This window comes from Rhipicephalus sanguineus, chromosome 9 (assembly GCF_013339695.2).
Source record: "Rhipicephalus sanguineus isolate Rsan-2018 chromosome 9, BIME_Rsan_1.4, whole genome shotgun sequence".
Taxonomy (NCBI): Eukaryota; Metazoa; Arthropoda; class Arachnida; order Ixodida; family Ixodidae; genus Rhipicephalus; species Rhipicephalus sanguineus.
Genome location: NC_051184.2, coordinates 13,515,271 through 13,539,152, shown reverse-complemented (window position 1 = coordinate 13,539,152; position 23,882 = coordinate 13,515,271). Strand labels below are relative to the sequence as shown.

The 23,882-nt window shown below is 46.3% G+C and overlaps 1 protein-coding gene and 1 long non-coding RNA gene across 10 annotated transcripts in view; one reads left to right on the top strand and one right to left on the bottom strand.

Annotated features, from left to right (window-relative positions):
- The window catches only part of LOC119404612 (WAS/WASL-interacting protein family member 3), a 56,041-nt gene that overhangs the window by 5,423 nt on the left and 26,736 nt on the right, over positions 1 to 23,882 (top strand). For 6 of the 9 annotated variants that reach the window (XR_005186329.2, XR_005186328.2, XM_037671176.2 and 3 more), the window contains exons 1-2: positions 13,504 to 13,684; positions 17,481 to 18,234. Coding sequence is in view for 7 of the 9 variants with exons in the window: in XM_037671176.2 (XP_037527104.1) it covers positions 13,550 to 13,684; positions 17,481 to 18,234 (889 nt within the window). In the remaining 2 variants the exon portion in view is untranslated. Of the gene's footprint in view, positions 1 to 13,503; positions 13,685 to 17,480; positions 18,235 to 23,882 lie in introns of those variants that run through there. The other 3 variants (XM_049418943.1, XM_049418942.1, XM_049418941.1) reach the window with 2 other exon arrangements.
- Positions 389 to 13,308, bottom strand: LOC125759792 (uncharacterized). The gene is made up of 3 exons (XR_007417485.1): positions 13,076 to 13,308; positions 12,823 to 13,007; positions 389 to 3,942 (listed from the first exon to the last, which is right to left on the bottom strand). It is a non-coding gene; the product is annotated as an uncharacterized LOC125759792 (long non-coding RNA).

Sequence of the window (23,882 nt, the reverse complement as noted above, 5' to 3'; positions counted from 1 at the left end):
AAATGGAAGCGATAGCTGCTTTGATGACCTCTGCGCTGTCAGTGCTCGGACATTGCATTATTGATGAGACAGAATTGTTCACGTCCACACCCCTCGCAACGTAAAGCTTTTGAAAATTCTTGCGCTACACTTGCTCGTTTTCACGAAAGGGGGTGTTTTTGGAAGAGTTTCAAACCTAAAGACGCTGATTTCTTCTTATCAGTGCTAGAGTTACTGACTACGCTACCTAAAGGTAGCATATGCAGTAACGAATCAGTGCCTGCCACAGCGCACCCAATTGAGGGTGTGTTCTGTATAAATTCGTGCAAGAAAAAATCAGAACTAAACGCACAGTAGAACTTGCTACAACTGAGCTGCAAGTCGGGTTGAACTTTCGATTCAGTGCGAGCTTTCATTCGACTACATTAAACCCTTTCAGACGCGATCTATGAAGAACTGCCTGTAATTCGTCAGAGTTGCACATTATCTCAAGGGACTCGACGTTGCAACAAAAATATTGTCATGTATGTGCTTTATAGTAACTAATCTTGATTAAACTGCAATTGCATTGAACCTGAAGTCATTCATGTTCTGCTTTTTGCAAAAATAGAATGAAATCTCAGGCTAGAAATACAGTACTAATTTTTCTTTTTTTGGTTATGATCATTTCGAGCAAAGATAAATTATACTTTTTAGGTGACTTGGAAAAAGCGGAACATCAAACATGGTAGTGCCTTCTGCTAATTGACTATATTTAACAGTACACTGCAAAATGAAGTTGAAAACAGATCTATTACACAGGAGGTTCAATTTATCCACTCTTAAATGTATCTTGTTCTTTCTTAGCCACTAGTCAACACGACTAGCAAAAACATGTGATGTAGACAGTTGTATACAAAGCGTCTCAAACAGTTATAGAAAGAATGGTGTGCTAAAAGCTGCAGCAAGACAGAGTACGACTTTGGGAAACTGCAGTCGTAAGTGCCGCCGCTTTAGGTTTACAGGTTGATCCATCCACGGCTTGGATGTAGACCATACTTAGAAACTAACTCGGATGATACCGTTGTCACATGGTGCACTGCTGATCACAATTAAGCCCAATCAGGGTCAAATTTCTCAACAGTGATTGACTCGTTTCTGCAACTTGCATACAGTAAATAATCACAGTAGAGAAATTCTACCCAGTCAGGTCCCATCGTGATCAAAATTGACAGTATGACACCCATAATACATATTTGTCTGGGAGGCCAACTTTCGGATATACAGGTCTTACTAGAAAAGAAAAACTAGATACATTGTTCGATAGCAGCCTATTAACATGTTGGCTCACGCACTTTTTCAAGCACATTCAAGACGTGGCATGAAACTCTTGCTAAACTCTTCTCACTCAGTTTGTACCAATCAGCTTATTTGCCATGTTATATACAAACAGATGCGGTCACCTATAGTGCACACTATGGGCTCACTTTCTTGAGCTAAATTTTCGTGACGTACAGCCTGACACTTAGAAACACCATGTGGCTCTCTTGTTTGCAGTTCATCCGCCTTGGTGCAGTTGGCCTGCCTTGCAAACTCATAAACGGCATTGTGTGTTGCTGCCATGTCTTCCGTTACTTTCTCTCAGTAGCATGAACGAACTATCCGCACCCGTTTTGTCTGCACTACAACGGAGATGCCTCAACTTCAGCCTATGTTAACCCCCACTGCCTTTCAAGGAACTATGTCAACAATGCCAGCACTATGTGCTGCTGGGCCTCATAACATAAGCTTGCTCAGTGGCACAAACTGTCCATATACTTTTGCCCCACAATGCAACTGTGCCATTCTCAGTGGTCCGTATTGGGAAGCACTCCAGATCTACAAACACTATGATGTGCTGTTGGCTGCTAGAAAATGACTCGTTTATAACAGCGGAGTTTTGCACAACATAGAAAGGGTTATGAATGTAAAAATGGCCATCCACTCCCATTTGTTGCACAAAGCTACGAGAAAATTCATATGGATTTCTCATAAAGAACAGCATTTTAGTTGGCGAAAAATTTGACATGGTCCACAGTTTGAACTCGAGAACGACTTTTTTTCGGGGTGGTCGCTCTACCATTTAAGCTAACCAGTATGCTAGTAATCAAAGTGCGAGGGCAAATTCAGTTTGAAGCGCATGGACACTGAATATGACAAATGAGTTCTGTGGAAAGCACAGTAGGTATAAGTAGCTTATAACCAGCTGCAAGTAATGTTTTTTCTTTCAAGTTTGATTTTCATAAATAGATATTAACGCAGAATCTTCTGCTAAAAGCTGCTGCACGTTTCCACAGGACCCATTTGCCACATTCTGTGTGCTTTGACTTTTCAACTAATTGGCCCTTACACTGCCCATTGCTAGCCTACTGGCTATCTCAGTTGTAGAGAAACAGCCCTGGAAAGGTGTTGGTTCCAGGCTTGAGCCCAGGAACAGTACGAATTTTTTGTCTTCCTTTCTGAGAAATCAGTATGGATTTCCTGGTAGCCTTGTACAAAACAGGTGGATGGCCATTTTTCAATTCAAAATAACTTGTTCTCTACACAGATGATGTATGCGAACACAACTGTGATGCCTTGAATCATGTCTGGACGAGCTGGGCTTGGAGCATGTAGCCAAATGTGATGGTAGGAGCTCCAAGTGAATGTTCTCAAATGTTCATTGTTCCTGTGCTCCCAGAACGAGGAAAAAGCTGGGACACAGCACTGTGTGCCTTGGCTTCTTTCCTCGCACTGTGACATAATGAAGTAGTACAAACTAGCCCAGTTCATTGCGCTCTAAAATGTGTTTAGCTACTTGTGATGCCGTTCAGACCAATCTGCTTGGCACATTCACAGGTAGCAATAGAACAGAGGGCTGCCGAGATAGCAAAGCCATAAATGCAAGGCCTGCGCGTGCACATCTGAGCTTGCAGAGATAGTGTCCTGCATAGGTCACTTGCTTGATGAATGTGCAATAAATGCAATTTTTTGGGCAATAAAGGTGTGATGACATATGCAATTTCTACATTTATTTGCTGCAATACAGAAACGTTCTCGATTTGTTCGAGTAGTGATTAGCATTTATGAAAGATAATTAATGCAAGGTCATGCTATATGTATTACTTTCAATTGAAAGACCCTGTGGCACAATCTTAATTATACAAAAGTAATATACAGCCAGCAGAGTCAACATGCGCCGCACAACTCCTCTCAAGTTTCAAGGAGGCTATCTGGGTAACAGTTGGGAGCATTCGCAACCAGCCGGACAACACATGGGTGGCCCTGAAAAGGGCCGTTTCATGGCAGGCAGCATTTGCCAAGTTTCAGTAAGGTTGAAAGTCGGGTGAATTGGTGACAGAGCATCTGAACATGTAAAGCAGCGCACAGAAAAAAAGACACAAGAGGATTAATATGATTCAACAGGACAACTGTTGCACTTGCCACTAGTTTATTCTTTTAAAAAATATGTATATAGTACATACCCACAAGTGCACCACATGCAACAATGACTTTTGCTCATAACGGTGCTTAAAAAAAATGTGAATGTTGTGCACTTGTGCATGTGTATTACCCCCTCCTTTTTTTCCCTTCAAAATAAGCTAATTGCAAGTGCAGTGGTTGGCCTGTTCAATTGTATTCCTCCTTTCATGTCTTGTTTTTGTGTGCTGCTTTACACATAAGATCTAAAGCAGTCTTGGTTCATGTTGGGAAGGTAGGCGAAGGAATTTGCTGCACTCGCAGGACTTCGTGGCCTTTTGTGTTGCAGTGGCTGCACTTCAGCAGCCTGTAGCAGATACCCAGCTCGCTGTGTGCATGTGACTTCACTCCAGGTCCGAAGTCACGGGCAAGAGAACTGACGATGATTTTGGCCAGCTGATCGATCCCTTGGCCTCTGTGCACATGGTACCCATCAATTGCTAAGAACGCACGTCGTGGCTCTTTCGAGGAATTGAGAAACCGATGCTGTAGGAACAAAAAAAATTAGTGCAATTAGGAAAAATGTGATGCATTGAGACAAGAAAGAACTTGCAGATCAACTGAAGTTACTAAACAAAAAGAAAGGGAAGTGAACAACATGGGACCACAGCCTACAGTTTCATAAGATAATGGAAAAATTTGGCAACATAACGTGTTGCTAGTATGCTGCAATGTGAAAATTTTTCACTGCTAGAAGGGGCTCAGCCGGAACTTTTGAAATCAATACACGCTTCCTTTGAATGTTTGCATTGCCCCGGTATATGTGGCTTGCACCAATATCACAGCTTGAAATTACATAGCCATCCACCCCGTGTGTCGGAACGGAACTAAAACCAAAAACAAAAACAAAGATATTTTTGGCCAGAACGAAAATAACAAACGTTATCTATTATTTCGTTCCAGAGTGAAACCGAAATATTTTTTATCAGTTTTCAGTTCCCGGGAAAACTTGGTGACCTGGAACAACCGAGGTCATGCAACGTGAGCAATAATACATATGTCAGGGTATAGTGTTAGCGCTTATCTCATGCAAGAATTCCAAAGTAAAGATGTTCAAATTTTATGAAAAATGAAAAGAGTGGCAACCAGAGCTGTTTATATTAATGCAAGTGGACTTTCGTGTGCCAGTCACACTAGTGTGGAGAGGGCATTCTCGGTGCTGAAGTTTGTTTTATCAGAACAGCGGTCTTGCACCCTCGATGACGGGCTGCTTCTGAGAAAATGCTCACTCCCTTGACACAAAACATAGAACCTGCTCAGAAAATTCGTAATTCACTTTTGAGAAATTTAAATACAGTAACTTGGAAGGGTGCTAGTTTTGGGGTTTTGTGTGGCTGGCCCAGAAGCCCCTCAGGGACGAGACCAAGACAGACCAGCAACCATCTTTACTCTGCCGAGCCTCGGCCGCAACTGCCCGCTGCCAGTGGCTGCTGAGTGCGAGCTGCGAGCGCACCATCGCTCATCATTCTCTTCTTCTACGGCCAGCACGCTCGCAGCCACCGCTTCTATACTGCCCCCTCCCCTCCGGTGAAACTGGGGAGGAGGGCGCAGTAGCCGCTATCCTTGGCCACAGCGGACAGCACGTGGCATGCACGACCACACGTCGGCACGGTTCGTCCACCACGTAACCAAGGTCCCGGTGTTGTCCGTGGCAACTGGGGGCTCCGCATCCATTTTCGGGTTAGCAGTCGTCGTGGCAGCCGCCTTGCTGCCACCGTTTGTGGTTGCCTGCTCTTTCCTGTTGCTGACCTCTGGTTCTTCCTTCCTATAAGTGTATAGAAGCGTATAGACAAGTATAAAAGCGGCGGCTGCAAGCGCGTCGTCCGTAGAAGAAAACGAACGATGGCACGCTCGCAGCTCGCAGTTGTGGCCGAGACTCGGCGGAGTAAAGATGGTTGCTGGTTTGTCTTGGTCTCCTCCCTGACAGGTTTCTGGGCCAGCCACAGCCACGACACCCCAATAGCTCGCGCTAGTCTGTAGCAATTCGTCGTACAGTTACTTGCGCTCCTCTGAAGAATGCGGGAAGAACGTGTTTTACCCGTCCCACGTTCTTAAGAGGAGCGCAAGTTCACCACAAATCCTATGTTTTTATCGTTACTTTACCTTCAAATTTTTGCATAAAAATAAGAACCGTTACAAAACATTATTTTTTTAGTTCCGGAACAGAAACGGAACTTTTTTCGGTGGAACGAAACTAAAACCGAAACGAAAAACATTTCGTTCCGACACCCTGCATCCACCATTACGATGAATCACTACTGAAAGCTGACCAACCACCACTGAAGCTATAGTGACAGTACTAGAATATGTACCGTACTTACTCGAATCTAGGCCGCTCTCGATTGTAGGCCGACACTCGAAATTCGCAAGGCCAGAAAAAAAAAAATCTTAATCATGGTACTCGAATCTAAGCCAACCCCCCACTTTCGCACATTGTTTTTTATAAAAAAACATCAGCTTAGATTCGATTAAATACGGCACATGCATTTCAGATTCAATTAATGGTTGCCTGCACATTTGTATAATGCCCCAACTGCTTTGACACTAACGCAAGGAAGCAGCAGCCAACGAAAATAAATATGAATATTTCAGCCTGCCATACATGGAGAACACGTGCAAGCATCCAATGTTCATATGTGAAAGACAACAGTGTTAGAGAAGAGCCTGGTGCGGATAATAGAAGAATTTTGACACAGCAAGCCTGTGATGTACACTTCACTACATAGTCAAAAGTCTGATAAAAACTTGTCATATGGGGAAGGTACCAGATTAACATATTAGAACGCGCCTCAAATTTTTTAAAAGTACATAAAATTGATGCTTCGGGACCACTATGGCCCCATTGCTCACACTAAAAAAAGCATCAGTGGGGCGCCTACGTATAGCCTATGTGCCACAGCGTGCAGGTAGGGCAAATTACCAAATGTACAGCTAGTTCCACATTTTTCCGATTTCATAAAGATTCCATGAGCAAACATGAAGATTACTACTTTGTAGCAGATAGAGTGTATTCAGATAACATCGGTGCATGTCTGTGGACCCCTTTAATTTCGCTGAAAAAAAAAAATATTTTGCTGTATGAGTCCCTAGGGCCACGAAACCAATGTTAGTTTTGCGAAAAAAAAAAATTTGCCTAAGTCAAAAAGATTTGGACGGAAGTCTTCACTCAGCAGAACTGCTTTTCGCGAATTTCCCGAAAATACGATTTTGACGAGATCCTACAAAGAAATTATTGCAGCTGCGAGTCAATTTTTCTTGGCTTACTGTGAGTAACGTGCATTTATAAAATGTTATGTTGCAGTTCTGTTGCCCATAACTTATGCAAAAGAAGTTGCAAATACGGCACCCATTGCTCAATAATGCTCTAATTTCAGATTTTTTCACTCCGCGTCTATAATACTCGAAATTTCCCAAATTTTCCAGAGATTTGCCACGCATTAGGTTAACCATTGTGCTAAGTATGATTGCAGAGGATGGTGTCAGACGCAAACCATAAATGCATATGGTAAGAAACGTCTCTAAAAATAAAATACTTCGAAATTCAGTTTAAAAAAAAGGCCATCTTCAATTTTCTTTAAACTCCCCAGAATTAAAGCCAAGCACGTGCTCTAACTTAATCTCTAAAAACATGTTGCATTATTTTTGTTAGATAGGAGTTACAAAGCCACCAAAGTGTCCAAATTGACGTCAAGTTCACACACAACCACTTAAAGGGGTGGTGCCATCAAATTTGTGGCTTGTGCATTCTTTGTTGCAAACATTTCTTATTGATCTAGGAAGCATGAGACACACTCCCAAATTCATGTATTCTCTCGAAACTATTTCACATCGCCTTATTTGTATGAACGACTTTCGGTTTCGGTTTCTGGGCGACAAGTTGGACACCGACATCACCGTGTAGGAAGCTAGAACAAGTGCTCCCACAAAGTTGTGACACATGCAGTGCTGCATTGTCTGCTCTCGCACACAGATGCAAGCAACCGTCCGGACGCCTTCAAAACTTGCTAAAATCCTCCATCATCCGCAGATGGTCGGCGAGCTTTCAACAATGACTGGTAAAACCCGCTTTGTCTACGTAACCCAACAGCAGCACCACATTAGTGAAAAGATGCTGCGTGGAGTTTTGCACAAAACTCTCCACAGAATGGTACTGCACTGTTAAACGGAACGTCTCAAACAAAGGTGAAAACCACCTAACGTTATGGAAATTGCAAGCAGTATTGAATCCATTGCAAGAGACTCTTGTCTGCTGAGACAGTCATTTCATAGCAACTGACCTACCTTCATTTTAGAGACTAAAAACATGAATTCACTTCACAAGTGCAACCAGTACTTGCTGGAAGCAATCCACACTAACCAGCTGCTGAACTCACTGAATATTGGCATGACTCTGCTGCTCACTACCCGAGGCCAGCAAATGCTGCAATGACATTGCTGTGCCTATAGTGGGGTACAACTTTAGAAGACAGGAGAGGCCCCGCCCAGATGACCGAAGCGCAGCAGCCAATTGCCTCCGCGTCTAAAGAAATAGTCCCGCTAGGCATGTTAGGCATGTTCTCCGTCGGCGGGGTCACCGGCCGTCCGGCTCATGACGTCACCTGAAGTGCGCGCCTATTGGTGGAGGCTCGTATGCATCCGCCTTTGAGGGGAAAGTGCCGCTGCCTTCTAAAGTTGTGCCCGACTATAGCTAATGAAAGCTGTGATGTTGAGAGGGTTCTTTCAGCTGAGGTACAGAGTCGTCCACTTCCACCTTGAACACCGCACCGTGCGACCAGCACTCCGCGGAGCGCCTCTCTTGGTTGCTTGGGTAACTAGCGCGTATGCGCAGTGACAGCTCTAGGCGGAGCCTTCGCCGCGTCGTCTGCTAAAGCGCGGCAGCTCTGCCGAATTGTACTTGCTTTGCGGTGAAGCTAACTTCGCTCTTGCTATGCGCATGCAAATCCAGCATCCGGCACGGTTCAGAAGAAGCGAAGCGACTGCACCTTGTTCCGTCTAGCTTTTGCTGCTAGTGTTTTCTTTCATTTCTGGATGCGATCTCACAACCAATAAACCTCGGTCCGTGCATGAGTAAACTTTCACAGCCGCGCTTGAACTCCTACAACTAAGCAACTCAGCTCCTTTGAGCCCAGTAGCCAGAATGTTCCCGCTGCTCACGCAAATGTTTTTGATCAGCTTCAAAGCTAGGCGCCGCAAAATTGGCGATAAATGCATGGTAAGGTCTGACATAACAGCTTTAAATGTGCGAAAGTTTGGATTGTTACTCGCCTGAAAACAAAAGGATGTGAGCAATTTGCCAATTTCAGAGAAGTTACATTACATTCAGGTGTTATCAGCACTGCTGCCTTCATGCGCTAGCGAATTTAACTCGCCAATACGCCGCCCTAATTTGCTACTCATGTGCAACCATGCTTATTCGTACCATTCATGCAGAAAAATGAAGAAGCATTCTAATAGAGTTTTCAGCTGAACTCATATCACGCAATCAGTTCACCAAAGAAGCGCCGCTGACAAATGATTACTTCTGTAAGCAGGCGCTGAATAAAGCTTGACTCCCTTTTTATTGCTAGGTGACCCAAAGCACCGCGTATCGCTTTATATATTTCTTGGCTCAAAACTTTAGCACGAAGCAGAAAGTTTTCCGTGAGCCTTCAATTCACAGCGCAAACTTATATTTTTTTTATTGTCGACTTTGTGTCGCCAAACTTTCAGCTGATGAAAACAACCGTGTGAGTAGCGGGAATATTCTAACTGTACGGCACAAAGCATCTGAGTAGCTTAGTTGCGGGAGTGCCAGCCCGGCTTGGCGATCTCACTCATGCACGGGCCAAGGTTTATTACTTTTAAGATCGCATGCAGAAAAAGAAAACAGTAGGAGAAAAAGCAGTGCGGAACGAGGCGCAGTCGCTGCGCTTCTCGATTTCCATGAGATTAAGTTACCTTCATCGAAGAGCAAGCGCGATTGGGCGGAGCCGCTGCGCTTTAGCAGACGACGCGGCGAAGGCACCACCTACAGTTGTCACTGCGCTTGCGTGCCCCAGCCGCCCGCGAGAGACGCTCCGCGGAGCGTTGGCTGCACGGTGCGGTGCTCAAGGTGGAAGTGGATGCCTCTGAACATCCAAAGGTGAGACAGCTCTCGAATGAAGACCAACATGCTGCACATGCAAATGGCAATGTACGTTAACAAGGACGCGTAAAAAATCGGTGATCAGCTTTTTGTGAATTAAATGTGTCTTTTCCTAGATGTTATCAAGGCTCTTTACTGTCCTTTTGACTTATCAATTTGTGTAAATGTATTTCATGTAGCATTTCTAAACTAAACCCCCCCAAAAACATGCAGTTCAATGATGGTTCCACGAAAAATGTGATTTCTCTCAAATTATCAGCTTGAAAAATAGCACCCAATTTTTACCCTCTAATTTGAAAAAATATAAAACACAAAAACAAACCACCGTAGTTGTGCAATTTGTGTTAGAATGCTTTGGCTTCCTGTGCGACACAATTTGTACAAACCGCACCTCTCACCACCAGACAGGCATAGATAAGACTCTGGCTAAGAACATGTGCAAGGTTGTAACCAAGCTGATCATTGCGCATCATAGCAACAATAAGGCCGTCGTCATCACCATGACCAAAAAATAATGATCCACCGATCAAGACAACAAGTGTGTGTGTGTGTACCTTTCATCACATTTACCACCAATCATAACAAGAAACGAGTTCATACATTTGTTCATATTTTTGTGTTATGTGCTAGACAGCTTCACTGGTAACCTGCCTTCACAAAATGGAATGGCTCGAAATTTTTATCACAATTTTACGCACCAATTCAGTCATACACACAACACATTGTAAACAGTGGTAGTTTAGCACAATAGCAATAATACGCCATCAAACGAGCAAGGCCTTATCTATAAGAAAGCAACATTGTGCTTATAAAGCCCCTGTTGCTGTGGTTCGTGTTTGTGCACTCAGCATGTATACGCACTGCGCATAAGCACCACGGCTTGACACAGGTTGCCAGTTCCCTTAGTCACAGTGATGGCAAAGCCGCCTCTCAGCAATCACTCCTTTTGCCTTATAAAAAGCATAGAATAAAGTGGGGATGCCTAATAATATAGATTGTAATATCAAGCAAGAATTATGGTGCATGTAAAGAACAGAAGACTGTACAGCAATCCGAATGGCTCCTTTGCACAGTATGAAGGCCTGTCCACCAGGCTGCACAACAAACCGGTTTTTGCAACATTGAAACACATTTTAAAAATGCAAATCCTGTTGAAACTGCAAAAAGTGTGCTAGATTCTATCACTATAATTTACGGTCCTTCCATTTCCACTAGGATATGATAGCACGTTCTAGCCAGTTGTCTGTGTTTCTAACTTAGAATTATTATGTTTAAGCTGTTGCATTAACGTAGACAGAACTTTCAATGGCAAACTTGTAAGGCATATTGGGAAACACCCAATGGCTCTCTATTGATGAATAAACGGCTTTTACAGGGCTCTAAAATTGCCAAAGCTCCGAACGAGTGTGAATATTGGTGTTGAATCCTTCATCTGAGGCAAGCTTTGAGATTGGGCTAGTTGCTAATCCATCTTCAACAAAAAGTGTAGGAGTGGACAACAGACAAAGAAAGGAACAAAGACAACCGTTCCCTTCTTTGTCTATTGTACACTGCTGCACTGTTTGTTGACGATGAACTTCGTTTGAGGTTTCTAGTCTCACTGATATAAGTCGTATAAAAGTTCATGCGTGGAATTTTGTAGATTACCCCTGGTAACTTTTATTGCTCCAAGAGGTCTTTAACATGTGTGAGCTGTCATGTTACCTAGTTTTTTGGCATCTGGGAAATTCTCACACAATTAGTGTAAAAAAATCTTGCAAGTGACTCGCTTATTCCCTGCACCATGGGATGCCCACATACTTTTGCTGTTCCCGTTTGTCCTCCCAAAGAATCAAAGTGCTCCTTCGACAAATAGTTTCCAGGAGGTTACCCACAAAATGCGTGAACTGTGACACATCCTACATTAGTGGAACGAAAAGTTCAAACAAACAACAAAACACCATAAAAAGTGCCTTGAGAAAGGCAAGACATGCTCAAACACTGGTGGATAATTATTCATTACTAACCAAGCGATTAATTTGGACACCACTGCTCTAATCGCAATGAAGAAAATCTTTATACATCTGATCTCAAATGTGGTATGTGTGCAACTTACTTTAGCTGTACATGTGTTGACCTACCCAGGATATACACCAGCACCCACTGGCACCTAGGCCATAAATAATCACCCTCTTCGCATTCTTTATTGTGAACAAGGGGCCTATAGTGGTTCTGAAACGTTAATTTTAATTGTTGCCTTTTCAAAAGGTACCTCACATACATGAACCCATTTCGTCGACAGGTTTTCATTCGTCCACTGAAACAGATCGAGATAGCAGTGACCTGTGGGCTTTCATTTATTCAAGGGTAACAAAAGTTACCTAACAACGTCATAGTGAGTTGGTTGTCACTGAGAAGATGCAGACACTGGCGGTTTTCTGAATTTGGTATCACCACATACTGATGTTTCAGTCAAACATTTCTTTTCCCATGCCTTGAAAACACTGTCTTACTCTATTAGTGGCCTTCGGTGAGAAAGGCTAGGATGCTTGTGTCACTACCACTGCCATTGTTGATGAACCATTCCACGGACATTGGAATGGTTTATCAACATTGTCTCTAACATACGAGCCAGCTCATGTGACGGCACATGCAAGCCATGTATTCTCAAATGCCTCTACTAAAAATGGCACCACGTTGCCTCACTCCGCTAAATCTAAATACTGAAAAGCATCCTCACTGTCCCACAGTCTTAAAGAAATAAATTTCAAGGCCTTGTTTTCCACTGTGTATAATGGCCACATGCAAGATCACTAAAAGGTGTGCACGTTTTCACTGTATTTGCTTAACGTGCATTGTCACCTTCATTTCGGTATTTTCCCTGTATCTCAACATCGTGTGAACGCCTTGTCAATAACAAGTCAGGTATTTCAGATGAACGCATATACACGGGAGAAAATTGCTAGGAGCACTTACAACTAAGTTTTAAAATTCGTTAGAATGCGGTGCGGACGGTACGCATCTACATACCGCTTTAATCGGGTCTGTTGGCAGTGCAGGTTTACCGTGCAGCAATACGGATATGCCATACCGTCGTGGTCGGCATGTCAGTACTTTAACCCGCAAGACCTCTACCGCACCACTTTACCGCAAGCAATGAGCAACTAGCGCGGCTAGAAAGTTCTTTAAAAAAGCTGCGTGCCGACCACGACGGTACGGCATTTCCCTCAGCGGCGCGCACCAGTATGTCAGCGTAAACTTACCTCGGCGTTTAAGATTCGAACACACGGCAGGCGTTTCAGCGTAGCCGTCAGCTTGCGGTTCAGCAAGCGCGTTTTCTTGATCTGGCGCTCTGCATCGGCGTCTTCAGAGCTGGAGCAACGTGGCAGCACTTTGAAGACGTATACACCACGGGGGCCACATCGTGCTGCAGTTGCAGAACTAACTTCTAAAATGTAAAGAAAATACAACCTTCAGTGACTGATGCCAAGCATCTCACAATTTCAGAATACGTACCCCTATTCTTGAGGGTCCGCGTTGGCACTGCAAACGTCGTTACCACCAACGTACAAAACGACAGTCTACGCGCTGAGAGTGCATCGCAGAGACGGCCTCAGCCATTCGCACAGCGTCAAAACCACCAAAACTAAATGTGCAGGTCTCGACGGATGTTTTCAAGTGAAGGCGACTCCTGCACACGCAAAGAAGGCATAACTCAAAGCCGGCGACTGCGGTGAGGTACAGGTGAGGGTACCGAGTAGAACCACGAGTAGAACCACGAGTAGAACATAGGCAAGTAAAGGCTGGGGACAAGGCCTAGGAATCGTCGGATCTTTCCCTAGCTACAACAGTACCTGTCTAGGGGCAGGGAGTACCTCCCTATGGTAACGTCAGATCCGGTTTCGCGCCAAACCGGGAGAGCCCCGACTCCGGGGATACGCTTTCTTTGCGCACGCATGTTATGTGGGCGGTTCAGTTTGATCGTCGTTTATGCGAGTTTCACTTCGTTGCGGATTCGTGAAGTCGAGAAGTAGCGTCAGTCCTGAAGCAGAGCGGCGTTTTGAACTTTGTTTCCTGTGTCTTCGTCTGCGCAAGGTGCAACCGCCTATGAGGGTGAGTTCACCCGTGAGTCACTTTGTTATTTACCATTTCGTGTCCGCGGAAATGCCGATTTTTACATAGAGACATGCGCGACACATTAAGTCAAATGAGCCGTCCTCCTCTCTCACCAATTACGATGAGTGATGGTAGACGGGCCTTTTATTTTGTATCTGTTAGAGTGAACACCTGATGCTGTAGTTTCATCCATTGCCCCATATTGGCAGTTTCGCTAGCTGCGTCCCCTCTTGCCAAACGAAGGCCGCCACGCATTGGCGAGGAGTGTATTTTCCTGCGTTTATCGGCGGATGCCGAGCGGAAACGCGCGCGTCTATCGCCCCGATGAGGCACCGTGTGGGTTTCCTGACGCGGGAGGTCCGGCCGCTCCAAAAGGCCTGTCTGTACCGCAAGAAGGAAATAGTTTTTTGAAGTGAAGAGAATGTTCCTTGTTTATCAGTAAATTGCCCTTTCACAGTATGTATCAAAAGCACAACTGGTGCTGCGAGAAGGTAATTATCGAGGAAGGGCACAAGAAGATGGATCCGCCAGCCAGCGTTTTCTTTCGCTTCGGAGAAGATGCATTGCGTCGCTGACTCAATTGGATACAATTAGGACTCTTCCTGTGGGGTCGCTCGAGAGGAAGTTGCTGACACTCGGTGCACAGGCCTTAGTTTGTGTTGTTTGGTGTGTCTGGAAGCGTAGAATTGTGATCGGCCCTGTTTTCAGAGGAAAGGTTTTCTTGCTGGCACTCCCAGCCAAACGTACTCTTGAAATGAAAGTAAGGGAAGGTTCCTTTTGACAAGTAGGATAGTTGGTGCATATTCATTTTTTCAAGAAAAATAGCGCGCGAAAGAAAACAGAAGAGGGAAGACCCTTCTACATTCGCCTTAGAAAAAGGCAAAAGCCGGTGGCTATGTCATCATCATTGGAGCTTGAGAAGTCGTGTGAGTAGTGTGGCTGATGAGTAATTATATCTCGGCCCTTTGCAATGGGTTGGGAGCTTTGAGCCACACAACCATCACGCAATTCACACAGTGTCACACTAGCTGGTGCGATTCTATGCTTCTGACATGCGTTAGTACATCCGTTGACAAACTTCCTGCCTGATACAAAGCAGTTTTAAGCACTGGTGTGGCTCTGTGGTAGAAAGTAGACTGCCACGTCGAATATGCGAGTTCGATTCCTGCTCGAACCCAGATTGTTATACACTCACTAAGGTTACCCAAGTTTTACTGTATGCTGCATTTTTCAGGGCAAGCATCTGATGGGGCACTTAAGGCTTTTGCCTTAATAACCAGAAATTATTTCCTCAAGGTCCCTTTCTTAATGATTAGGAAATGACATCGTACCAGTATTTGTCTTGTGGCCAATCCGAGGCTTCAAATTATTGCCCGATTTCATTAACCTATTCCACCTGTAGACGTTTGGAGCATATAATTTGTTCAAAAGTCACCTCACGTCTCAACGGCAATTACTTATCTTTTAGTGACTAGCATGGATTCTCACCAACTCGTGCGAAACACTAGTGGTTTCCTCATTAAGGATTGCTGATTCAGCTTTTAAACTTTCACATTGGCCCATTATCCTGGATTTCCTGGTTCTTTACAAACCGCTTTCAATGCACAGCAATAGGTACTCTGTGCTCAGTAAATTCATATGTTGTGAAAATCTCTTCTCTGTGTGCTGCTGTTCGTAACCTTCATAAATGATCTCCTGTCCACTATAACACTGACCATCCATAATTTCAGGGATGGCTGCATCCTCTTGTAATGATCAACTCTTGCCACAGAAAAGGTGTAAAACTAGAGTGCTGTTGTTTGTGCAGCTGGATGTGCAAGTTTGTGTAGGCATCACACAAGTGCACAAACACCACTCACCGTTATATTTAATTCTGGAACATTTTTAAATTAATTTATTAAAAAGCCCATGCAGGAGTACTATAAGTGGAATCATTACAAAGAAGCAGCATTACATTTTACACTCACTCTTGGCTGTATCATCACAACCACATTGAACTTATCCGATTACATACTACAGATTGTAGCTGACACAGCCGATTCACTTGAATTTATCAGAAGATCCCTCTCTTGCTGCCCACTGTTCAGAAACTTGCATACAAAAGATTTGTACTTGTAGAACTACTATGACGCTTCAGTATGGTGCCCACACCAAAATAACCTTACAGCAATTCACAATATAGTCACTCGTCCCTTTTTTTTTTTAAGTGTGAATAGGACTGTAGCATAAGGGTCATTCCACGCCAAACATCCGAGCCATTTTAGCTGCCATCTCAATTGTATTTAAAAAAATGGTGCTGATTTATTGCATTGAAAACAGTGAACTGCTAGAGTATTTCAGAGAGAAAAAAAAAATTTTTGGTCACGTGGGAGCCTTCCAAATTTTGCAGTGTCGTCTGAATGTTGTTTGCCAGAAAATTTATTCTGAGAGTAGCGTTTCTTGTTTGAATGCCAAATTTGGTCTACATATTAAGCAAAGGCGTTTGTGTAAGTTGTTCGAAGCTCAGTAATATTGCTGCAATTTTTCTGCCAAACACTCTTCCAGAAGTTTCGCTAAAATATTCTGCGTTTGCATTTTTCCCCTTGTAATTATTGCGCCATGTATGAATATCCGAGCTATGAATACTTATTCTGCAGAAGGTATATTTTGCATTAAAGATATTTTCAAACAACTGAAGTTCTTAAAATTTATGAGAAAAAAAATCATGGGGGGGGGGGGGATATGAGAAAATCATCGCTTTGCTCCACATTGAGACGCAATTTACACCACATGGTGCTCCAATTAAAAATTAGCTTTATTCTTCAACCGAAAGCAAATAAATAGTTCTTTCTGTATGGCAAGCTTTATCATTGCATTTTTTGTTTTAAGAAAGAAAACAATTTTTGAAGTTCCCCATTGACGGCTATTTTCCCATATGCTGATACAGCAGCTTCCTCGTTGAAGTTCCTGCTTGCATTTATTTGTTCGCTGCTTGGCGAGGGAGAGGGGAATGGAAAGGAGGAGATGAAGGGTAATTGGAGGGGCAACGAACAGAAAAAAATGAAGAAAACAAGATAAATTTCCTTGGCGAGGCGGGGTTTGAACCTGGGCCCTTGCGTCCCAAAGACAAGTGTCATGACCCGTGCTTGCACAACATGAATTATGAGAGGCATATGAAAGTGGCCACGTAGGCCCCTCCCCTCTCGCAGCGAATAACGCATGCGTCTGTGGAGGGCATTCTTGCTCAGACGTCATGCTTGTTGAGCGGCCGTGGTGCGCCCGACATGCCGAGTGCTAGCGCTGAGATGACGGCGACGACGCTGTCGGTCGTTTTGCCGGCACCAACACGAGCTTATGAGGTGAGATGTTCATCATGAGCCAGCTAGGGAGTATATAAAATACTTATGGAAAACTTTGCCAACATTTGTGAGGAAAATGTAATGCCTGACGAAAGGGGCAGCTTCTGCGCTGTCCGATGGTTCTCACGGTGTGGACCTGGCTGGATTTTTTTACTCTGATGGCTCATTACATGGTTCACAACACAAAAAGATTTTGGAGGTACTTCTTCAAAGCCAGTGATACACGGTGCTATCATCAACAGAACTGTTTGTAGTGAACTAGTTGGAAGGGTTGAGCCCTTTAGCAACTGCTTTGTCTCAGTGTGTTCCTGTACAAAAGAATATCATGTAGAAAAGGCTGAAGGAAATGAGGAATGTGCCAATGACATTATTATTTCTAAGGAATTATAGCACTGAATTGCTGAATGCACTTCTGCAGTGTTACTCTGAAGTGTTTGTTTGGCCTGCATTTTTCTTCGATATTTTAGGATGAGCAAGGGGGCCAAGCCTTGGCTTCTCCAAGGTCCAATGTCAAGACCCTCCGTGAGCTGTTCAATGACAAGGATGCCAAGTCTACGCCGCGTGTTGCCTCTGTCAAAAGGCGAGAAGGCCCAGCCGAGGTGCGGATCCCTCGCCCTAGCCTCGCACCAAAACCACCCAGCAACCGCAGGGTTGACTCTGCGAAGGAAACATCCAGCCCTGTTGGTGATTTGCCTGAAACCCGGGGGGCGTCCTCCACCAGGAGAGTCTCATTTGAGCATGGCAGGGTGCCATCAGAAGTTGCGCCATCGCAGCAAGCACCACCAGGGGCCGTCTCCTCCTCTGTCCTCCGCGAGGACTCTCTCTCACACACGGTTGTAGGGGACCACCCTGCCTCTGCGTCCTGCGAGGCTCTGTGTGAAGAGGAGGAGGACTACGTGACACCCATTTCCTTATCGAAGCCACTGGAGCCTCCTCACAAGAAAAGTGTTCCATCAGCGCCACCAAGGAGTGAGGAAGCGTGCATGCCGAAACCTGTGGAGGGTTCTTCACACAGGACAAAGCCAAAGCTTCCCGAGCCCCCCCTGTATGTGCCAGCGCAGCTGGTGCACCACCCTGTGGTGTCTGGCTGGCTGCGGCGAGAGCTACCTGGGGCTACTGCTTGCCCTCCAAAGCCAACGAGGCCCTCTGGAATGCGCTTGCTGGTCTACTCTAGTCTACAAAATGTTGCACCCAGCGCAGCCCAGCTGAACAGGCCTTTGCGTGAGTGTCTCTGGTGTCCACTCTGTGCGGGATATATCTAATCTCCGTGTCTTTAATATACTGTGTTTCTAGTGTTGGCGTACAAGTGCCACCATTTTCTTGTTGCGATAGACATGATAGATAAAAGCTCGGTGAAATTAGAAAGAATTACTGTAACAATAGTTATTTGTAGAGGTTGAGGTACAGCCGTTAGCAGCCCGCTTTTTGCATGCTCATTTCTACAACTGGGAGTTCAGATATGGTGGCCGTATGCTGAAGTTACTTCAAGAGTTTCATTAACCTGCAGGGACTTAAGTGAATGAACTTGTGATCTTTGCCTGCGTGCGCTTCATCAGCAGTGGACACACACATTTCTCGCATGTGGCTGTGTTCGCCGCATTGGAGTGTATTCCATTTTTCTCAGTTGTATCGAAAGTGGACCTTTTTCACGATAGGTAGAGCGTCCCTATAGGCAAGAGCCAAAAACAAATACGGCGGCTTTCCGGTCGCCACGACAGCATGGCAACTTGTATGTTCCTTTGCTCCCATGGCCTCCGAGATTGTGCGCAGGCAGGTTTCGGAGGCCATGTGGCACGGAAAATGTTTCGGGGTGGTGCCATCGAAGTATTTCTAGTGCATAATAATAATAATAATAAGTTTATTTGCCATCTTTGTGAAATACAGATGGGGGGACTGTAGAAAAAAAGCTGTCCCCGGACAGCTTGACTAGCCTACAACCCTTTGTATTTGGCAGTAAGGCAATATCACACATAAACACACATACATATGTACATACACTCTTACATAATTATACAAACACAAAGCCACACACACGCGCATATATACAGAGCCGACTTTGCCGACTTTTTCGAAAGGCGAAGTCGGTGGCGTAACTTGTTGCAGTGTACCTGCAGGAAGAGCAGTCGGTTGCTTGTGGCGTTGGCATACATCACAACTGGCGACGTAGTGCTTCGTCGTCTTCCACAGTCGAGGCCAGTAGAACCGCTGTCGGATGCGATGAAGCGTCCGAGCAAATCCAAGGTGCCCAGACGTAATGTCGTCGTGCATTGCTCGGAACACCGCAAGGCGCAAGCGTTCTGGGACGACTAGAAGCAGTGGGGCACCATTGCTTGAGTAATTCTTGCGGTACAAAACACCGTCACGAATCACAAATTGCATTGAGCGTCGAGATCTGTTGGTCGCATCAATAATTGGTCTCAGTGATGGGTCGCGCAACTGCTCCTGACTGAAGATGTCCATACTCGGAAAGTCCAAGGAGACCGTCGCAAGGTAATTGTCGAAATCGTCGTCATCGGTGCTTGTAGTTGGAGATGGTAGACGAGATAAGCAATCGGCGTCGGCGTGGCATCGCCCACTCTTGTAGGCAACAGAAAAGTTATATTCCTGAAGCCGCAAGGACCAACGAGCCAACCGGCCCGCTGGGTCACGTAATCCGACAAGCCAACATAGGGAATGATGGTCGGTTACGATCTTGAAATGTCGGCCGTACAAATAAAGTCTGAACTTGTGTATGGCGAAAACAACTGCGAGGCACTCCAGTTCTGTTACAGTATAATTGCTTTCAGCCTTTGTCAGAGCACGACTTGCATACGCAACGACGTGTTGGCGTCCGTCATGAAACTGGACGAGGACGGCACCAACGCCCACGCCACTTGCATCGGTATGCAGTTCTGTGAGTGCCTCCGGGTCGAAATGATGCAGAAGGGGCCCAGAAGTGAGCAAAAACTTCAACTGTTCGAAAGCAGCCTCATGCTCAGCGGTCCACCGGTAGGGGGTGTCCTTTCGAAGCAAGTCTGTCAGTGGATGAGCTAGCTGGGCGAAGTTTTTAATAAACCGGCGAAAATAAGAACAAAGGCCCAGGAAGCTACGAAGGTCCTTCACCGTCTTTGGTGGCTTGAAGTTGCGGACTGCAGTGATCTTGTTGGGATCTGGTCGTATGCCGTCCTGGTCGACTAGATATCCAAGAACAACGGCTTGGCGCTCACCAAAGTGGCACTTCTTGGAGTTTAAAATAAGACCAGCTTGTTTGATACAACTGAGAACAACGCTGAGCCGCTGGTTATGCTCGTGGAAAGTCCTGCCGAAAATAATGACGTCATCGAGATAACACATACAAATCTCCCATTTGAGACCGCGAAGTATGGAGTCCATGAATCGCTCGAAGGTTGCTGGAGCGTTACATAAGCCAAACGGCATAACGTTAAACTCAAATAAGCCGTCGGGCGTAACGAAAGCAGTCTTTTCTCTGTCAGACGGATGCATTGGTATCTGCCAGTACCCAGACCGGAGGTCGACGGATGAAAAGTACGAGGCGGAGTGCAGGCAATCAACAGCATCGTCGATGCGTGGTAAAGGATACACGTCTTTCTTCGTGACGGCGTTAAGGCGGCGGTAGTCGACACAAAATCTCCATGAGTTGTCTTTCTTTTTTACGAGTATAACCGGAGCTGCCCAGGGGCTGCATGACTCCTGAATAACGCCCTTCTGCAGCATGTCGTTGACCTGTTCGGCGATCACTTTCCTTTCCGAAGGGGATACGCGGTAAGGCTTCTGGCGTATCGGTGTAGCATCTCCCGTGTTGATACGGTGGTGCATACGGGAGTTTGGCAGCGTAAAACAATGATCGCTTTGAGCAAAATCAAAGACTGGCGCGTACCTGGCGAGTACCTCTTGAAGAACATCTAGCTCAGTAGAAGACAGCGACTTGTTTATCATGCGCCGCAAGTCGGCTGAGTAGTCAGGAGTGGGTGGATGGATGTCTCGGGACCCTTCAACCGTCCGGACGTTAATTGTGGCCATCTCCTCAAACGTTCCCAATTTGAATCCGGCTGGCAGACAGACAGACTCTGCAGAAGCGTTGACTGTCCACAAGAGAGCACGTCCGTCGATAACTTGAATAAACGACCGAGGGACCAGCACATTCTTCTTAAGTGCGTTGGTATGATCTGGTTCCACTAGGCCGCTGCAGGATCCCAACAGGACACGAGAAGAGCACACGGGAATAAACATGGCTGAATGACCAGGGATCAACGCATCTTCTGACAACGAAAGAACGTCGGCGGGTTGAGCCCGAAAATCGTCAATTACGGCAGTTGGCAACGTGCTTTGGAGAATAATTTCCCCAGTCCCACAGTCAAGTGTAGCGCCACATTCTCGCAGGAGGTCTATCCCTAAGATAACACTATGAGTTGCTTGCGCCAATACAATGAATTCTGCTCTAAAACTTTGTCCTCCAATCGTTACTAAAGCCGAACAAACACCAACGGGGCGCAACATTTCTCCTCCAACTCCACGAAAAGTTTCATTGCGATCCCACGCAAACATAACCTTATGTCCTAAAAAGTGATTTTTAAAATGAAGGCTCATCACCGAAATAGTCGCACCAGTATCTACAAGAGCTACAGTGTTTACACCGTCTATACAGACACGCACTTTGTTCTTCAACATCACAGCAGAAGGAGGAATTGGCGAATCGGACCGTCCCGCGACCGCACCTCCATCGGTCGCACCAGCTAGTTTCCCAGCTGGGGAGGAGAAGGCGACCGACGACGCGGGGACGGCGAACGGCGTGGTCGTCTCGAAGGCGGCGTAAGGCTTCGCTCGGATGCTGGGGACTCGTCACGCAATCTGTTAGGCCACTGCTGTCGTAGAGGGCTAACGATAGATGGAGATGTCGAGGTTTCGTGTACACGAGCCGGGTATGCCGAGAAACGTGGCGCTCGCGGCTGGCGGCGACAGAAGCGCGAGATATGCCCTCGGAGGCCGCATGTGTAGCATATTGGCACGTCACGGTTCAAATTAGTGGTAGCAGAGGCTCGCGGAGTTGGGTGGTACTCCGCAGGCGCACGTCGTGACGTCTCGTATTAGTCTGCAGGAGGACGTTGTGGTGTCGGGGGATATTCCGCAGCAGCACGACGGGGTGGTGACATCCGGCGGCGACCGTGACTTGTCGGGAGCGATCGGAAGCTTGTGCTGGAGTGCGCCTCTTCAGATTGTGGTCGATACTCGATGCGACGCTCTCGCTTCCAGAAGGATGGTGGTTCGGGAAACTCTTCGAATGCGCATTGATAGCCAGCCTCTGCTCCCTGAAGCCGTGCTAGCTCTTCTTGAACTACTCGACGCACGATCAGAGGGAGGTCTTCGCAGGCGGCGACGTCCATACTTGCAACCGTAGGGACGTTGTCCAAGCGCCCGAACTTCGGCAAAATTCGTCGGGTCTTCAGCGCCTCGAATGCCCGACATTGCTGCCTAAACTCGGAAGGTGTGTGCAGGTTTTCCCTTGTTATTAAAAAGCTATAAACATCTTCAGCGATGCCCTTTAACAGATGTCCGACCTTGTCTTCGTCGGACATGTTCGTGTTCACAATGCCACAAAGCTTCAGTACTTCCTCAATGTACGTCGTACACGTTTCGCCGGGCAGTTGTGCTCTGCGTGCGAGTGTCTGTTCAGCCTTCTTTTTCTTGGAACTTGTGTCCCCAAAGCAGGCCTTCAGTTCCTCAACAAAGGTCGGCCAAGTGGTCAGCACGTGTTCATGGTTCTCAAACCAAAGCAGGGCGGTCCCGGCAAGAAAGAATGCCACGTTCACGAGCTTCGCCGACGTACTCCATTCGTGATAGCGGCTCACTCTTTCGTAGTGCTTTAACCACTCGTCCACGTCTTCATCGGTCCTACCTGAGAATATGCGTGGCTCAGGTGCCCAGTAGCTAGGTTGTCTCGGTCGGTGGCTGCCTTGCTCCGTGACACCGGTTGGTGCGTGGGCGTTGCCGGCCGACGTGCCTTCGCGGGCGTCGGTCATGTCGGTGTGTTCCGGAGGTAGTCCGGCTAGGCATCGGCTTCTTCGAAGGTCGTCTGCGACAGTGTTGTCCAGGGCGTCGGTTACCCCGCACCAGTCCACCAAAACTGTTACGGATGATATGGGTTTATTTACAATGAGGTCAATGAAGCGGCAGGCAAAAGACAAGGGACGATCCGATGATGCCGAGCACCAAGTCCCTCGCGCCCGTTCTTCTTCTTCGTTCTTCTTTCGCGCTCTTCCAGCGCCGCGTTACAATATATATACAGAGCATATTTCTGCGCATATATGCGCAGAAAGCACCCATGAAAAAGGTCCGTTGTGGCAACTTCACGTCGAAATGATGTTGTGGAAGAAGAACCGGAAACGGGGAGCGTGCTACGCTCGTCGCCGTCTTCACTGGTTTCCGCAAGTTCCGCTGTCACGAAGCCTGCCTTCCAGAAGCAGTTGGCCACAGTGTCCGTCTTCACGTCTCGCCAGGCGCCCGTCATCATTTGAATGGCACCAAGCAGGTCAACCTTCAGCTCGGTACCATGCGGAGGTTGACCAGCAGCCTATCAAGGAGTCTCCTCGTGTAGCCCACCTTGAAGGACTTGATGATGCCCTGGTCGAGCGGTTGCAGCTTCGCTGTCGTGTTGGCCGGCAGAAACTTCAGCTCGATCTTCTTGAGCTCGCAGGTGGTGTGGTGGGCCGAGCATTTGTCCACAAGAAGGCAAGCGCGACGCCCCGACTTGCCCAGCTCGACGTCCCATGCTTGCAGCCATTCTGTGAACAGCTGACACGTCATCCATGTCTTCTTGTTCAAGGCGTAGCGAATGGGGAGCTGCTTAGAGTTCTTGAAACAGCGCGGTGCCC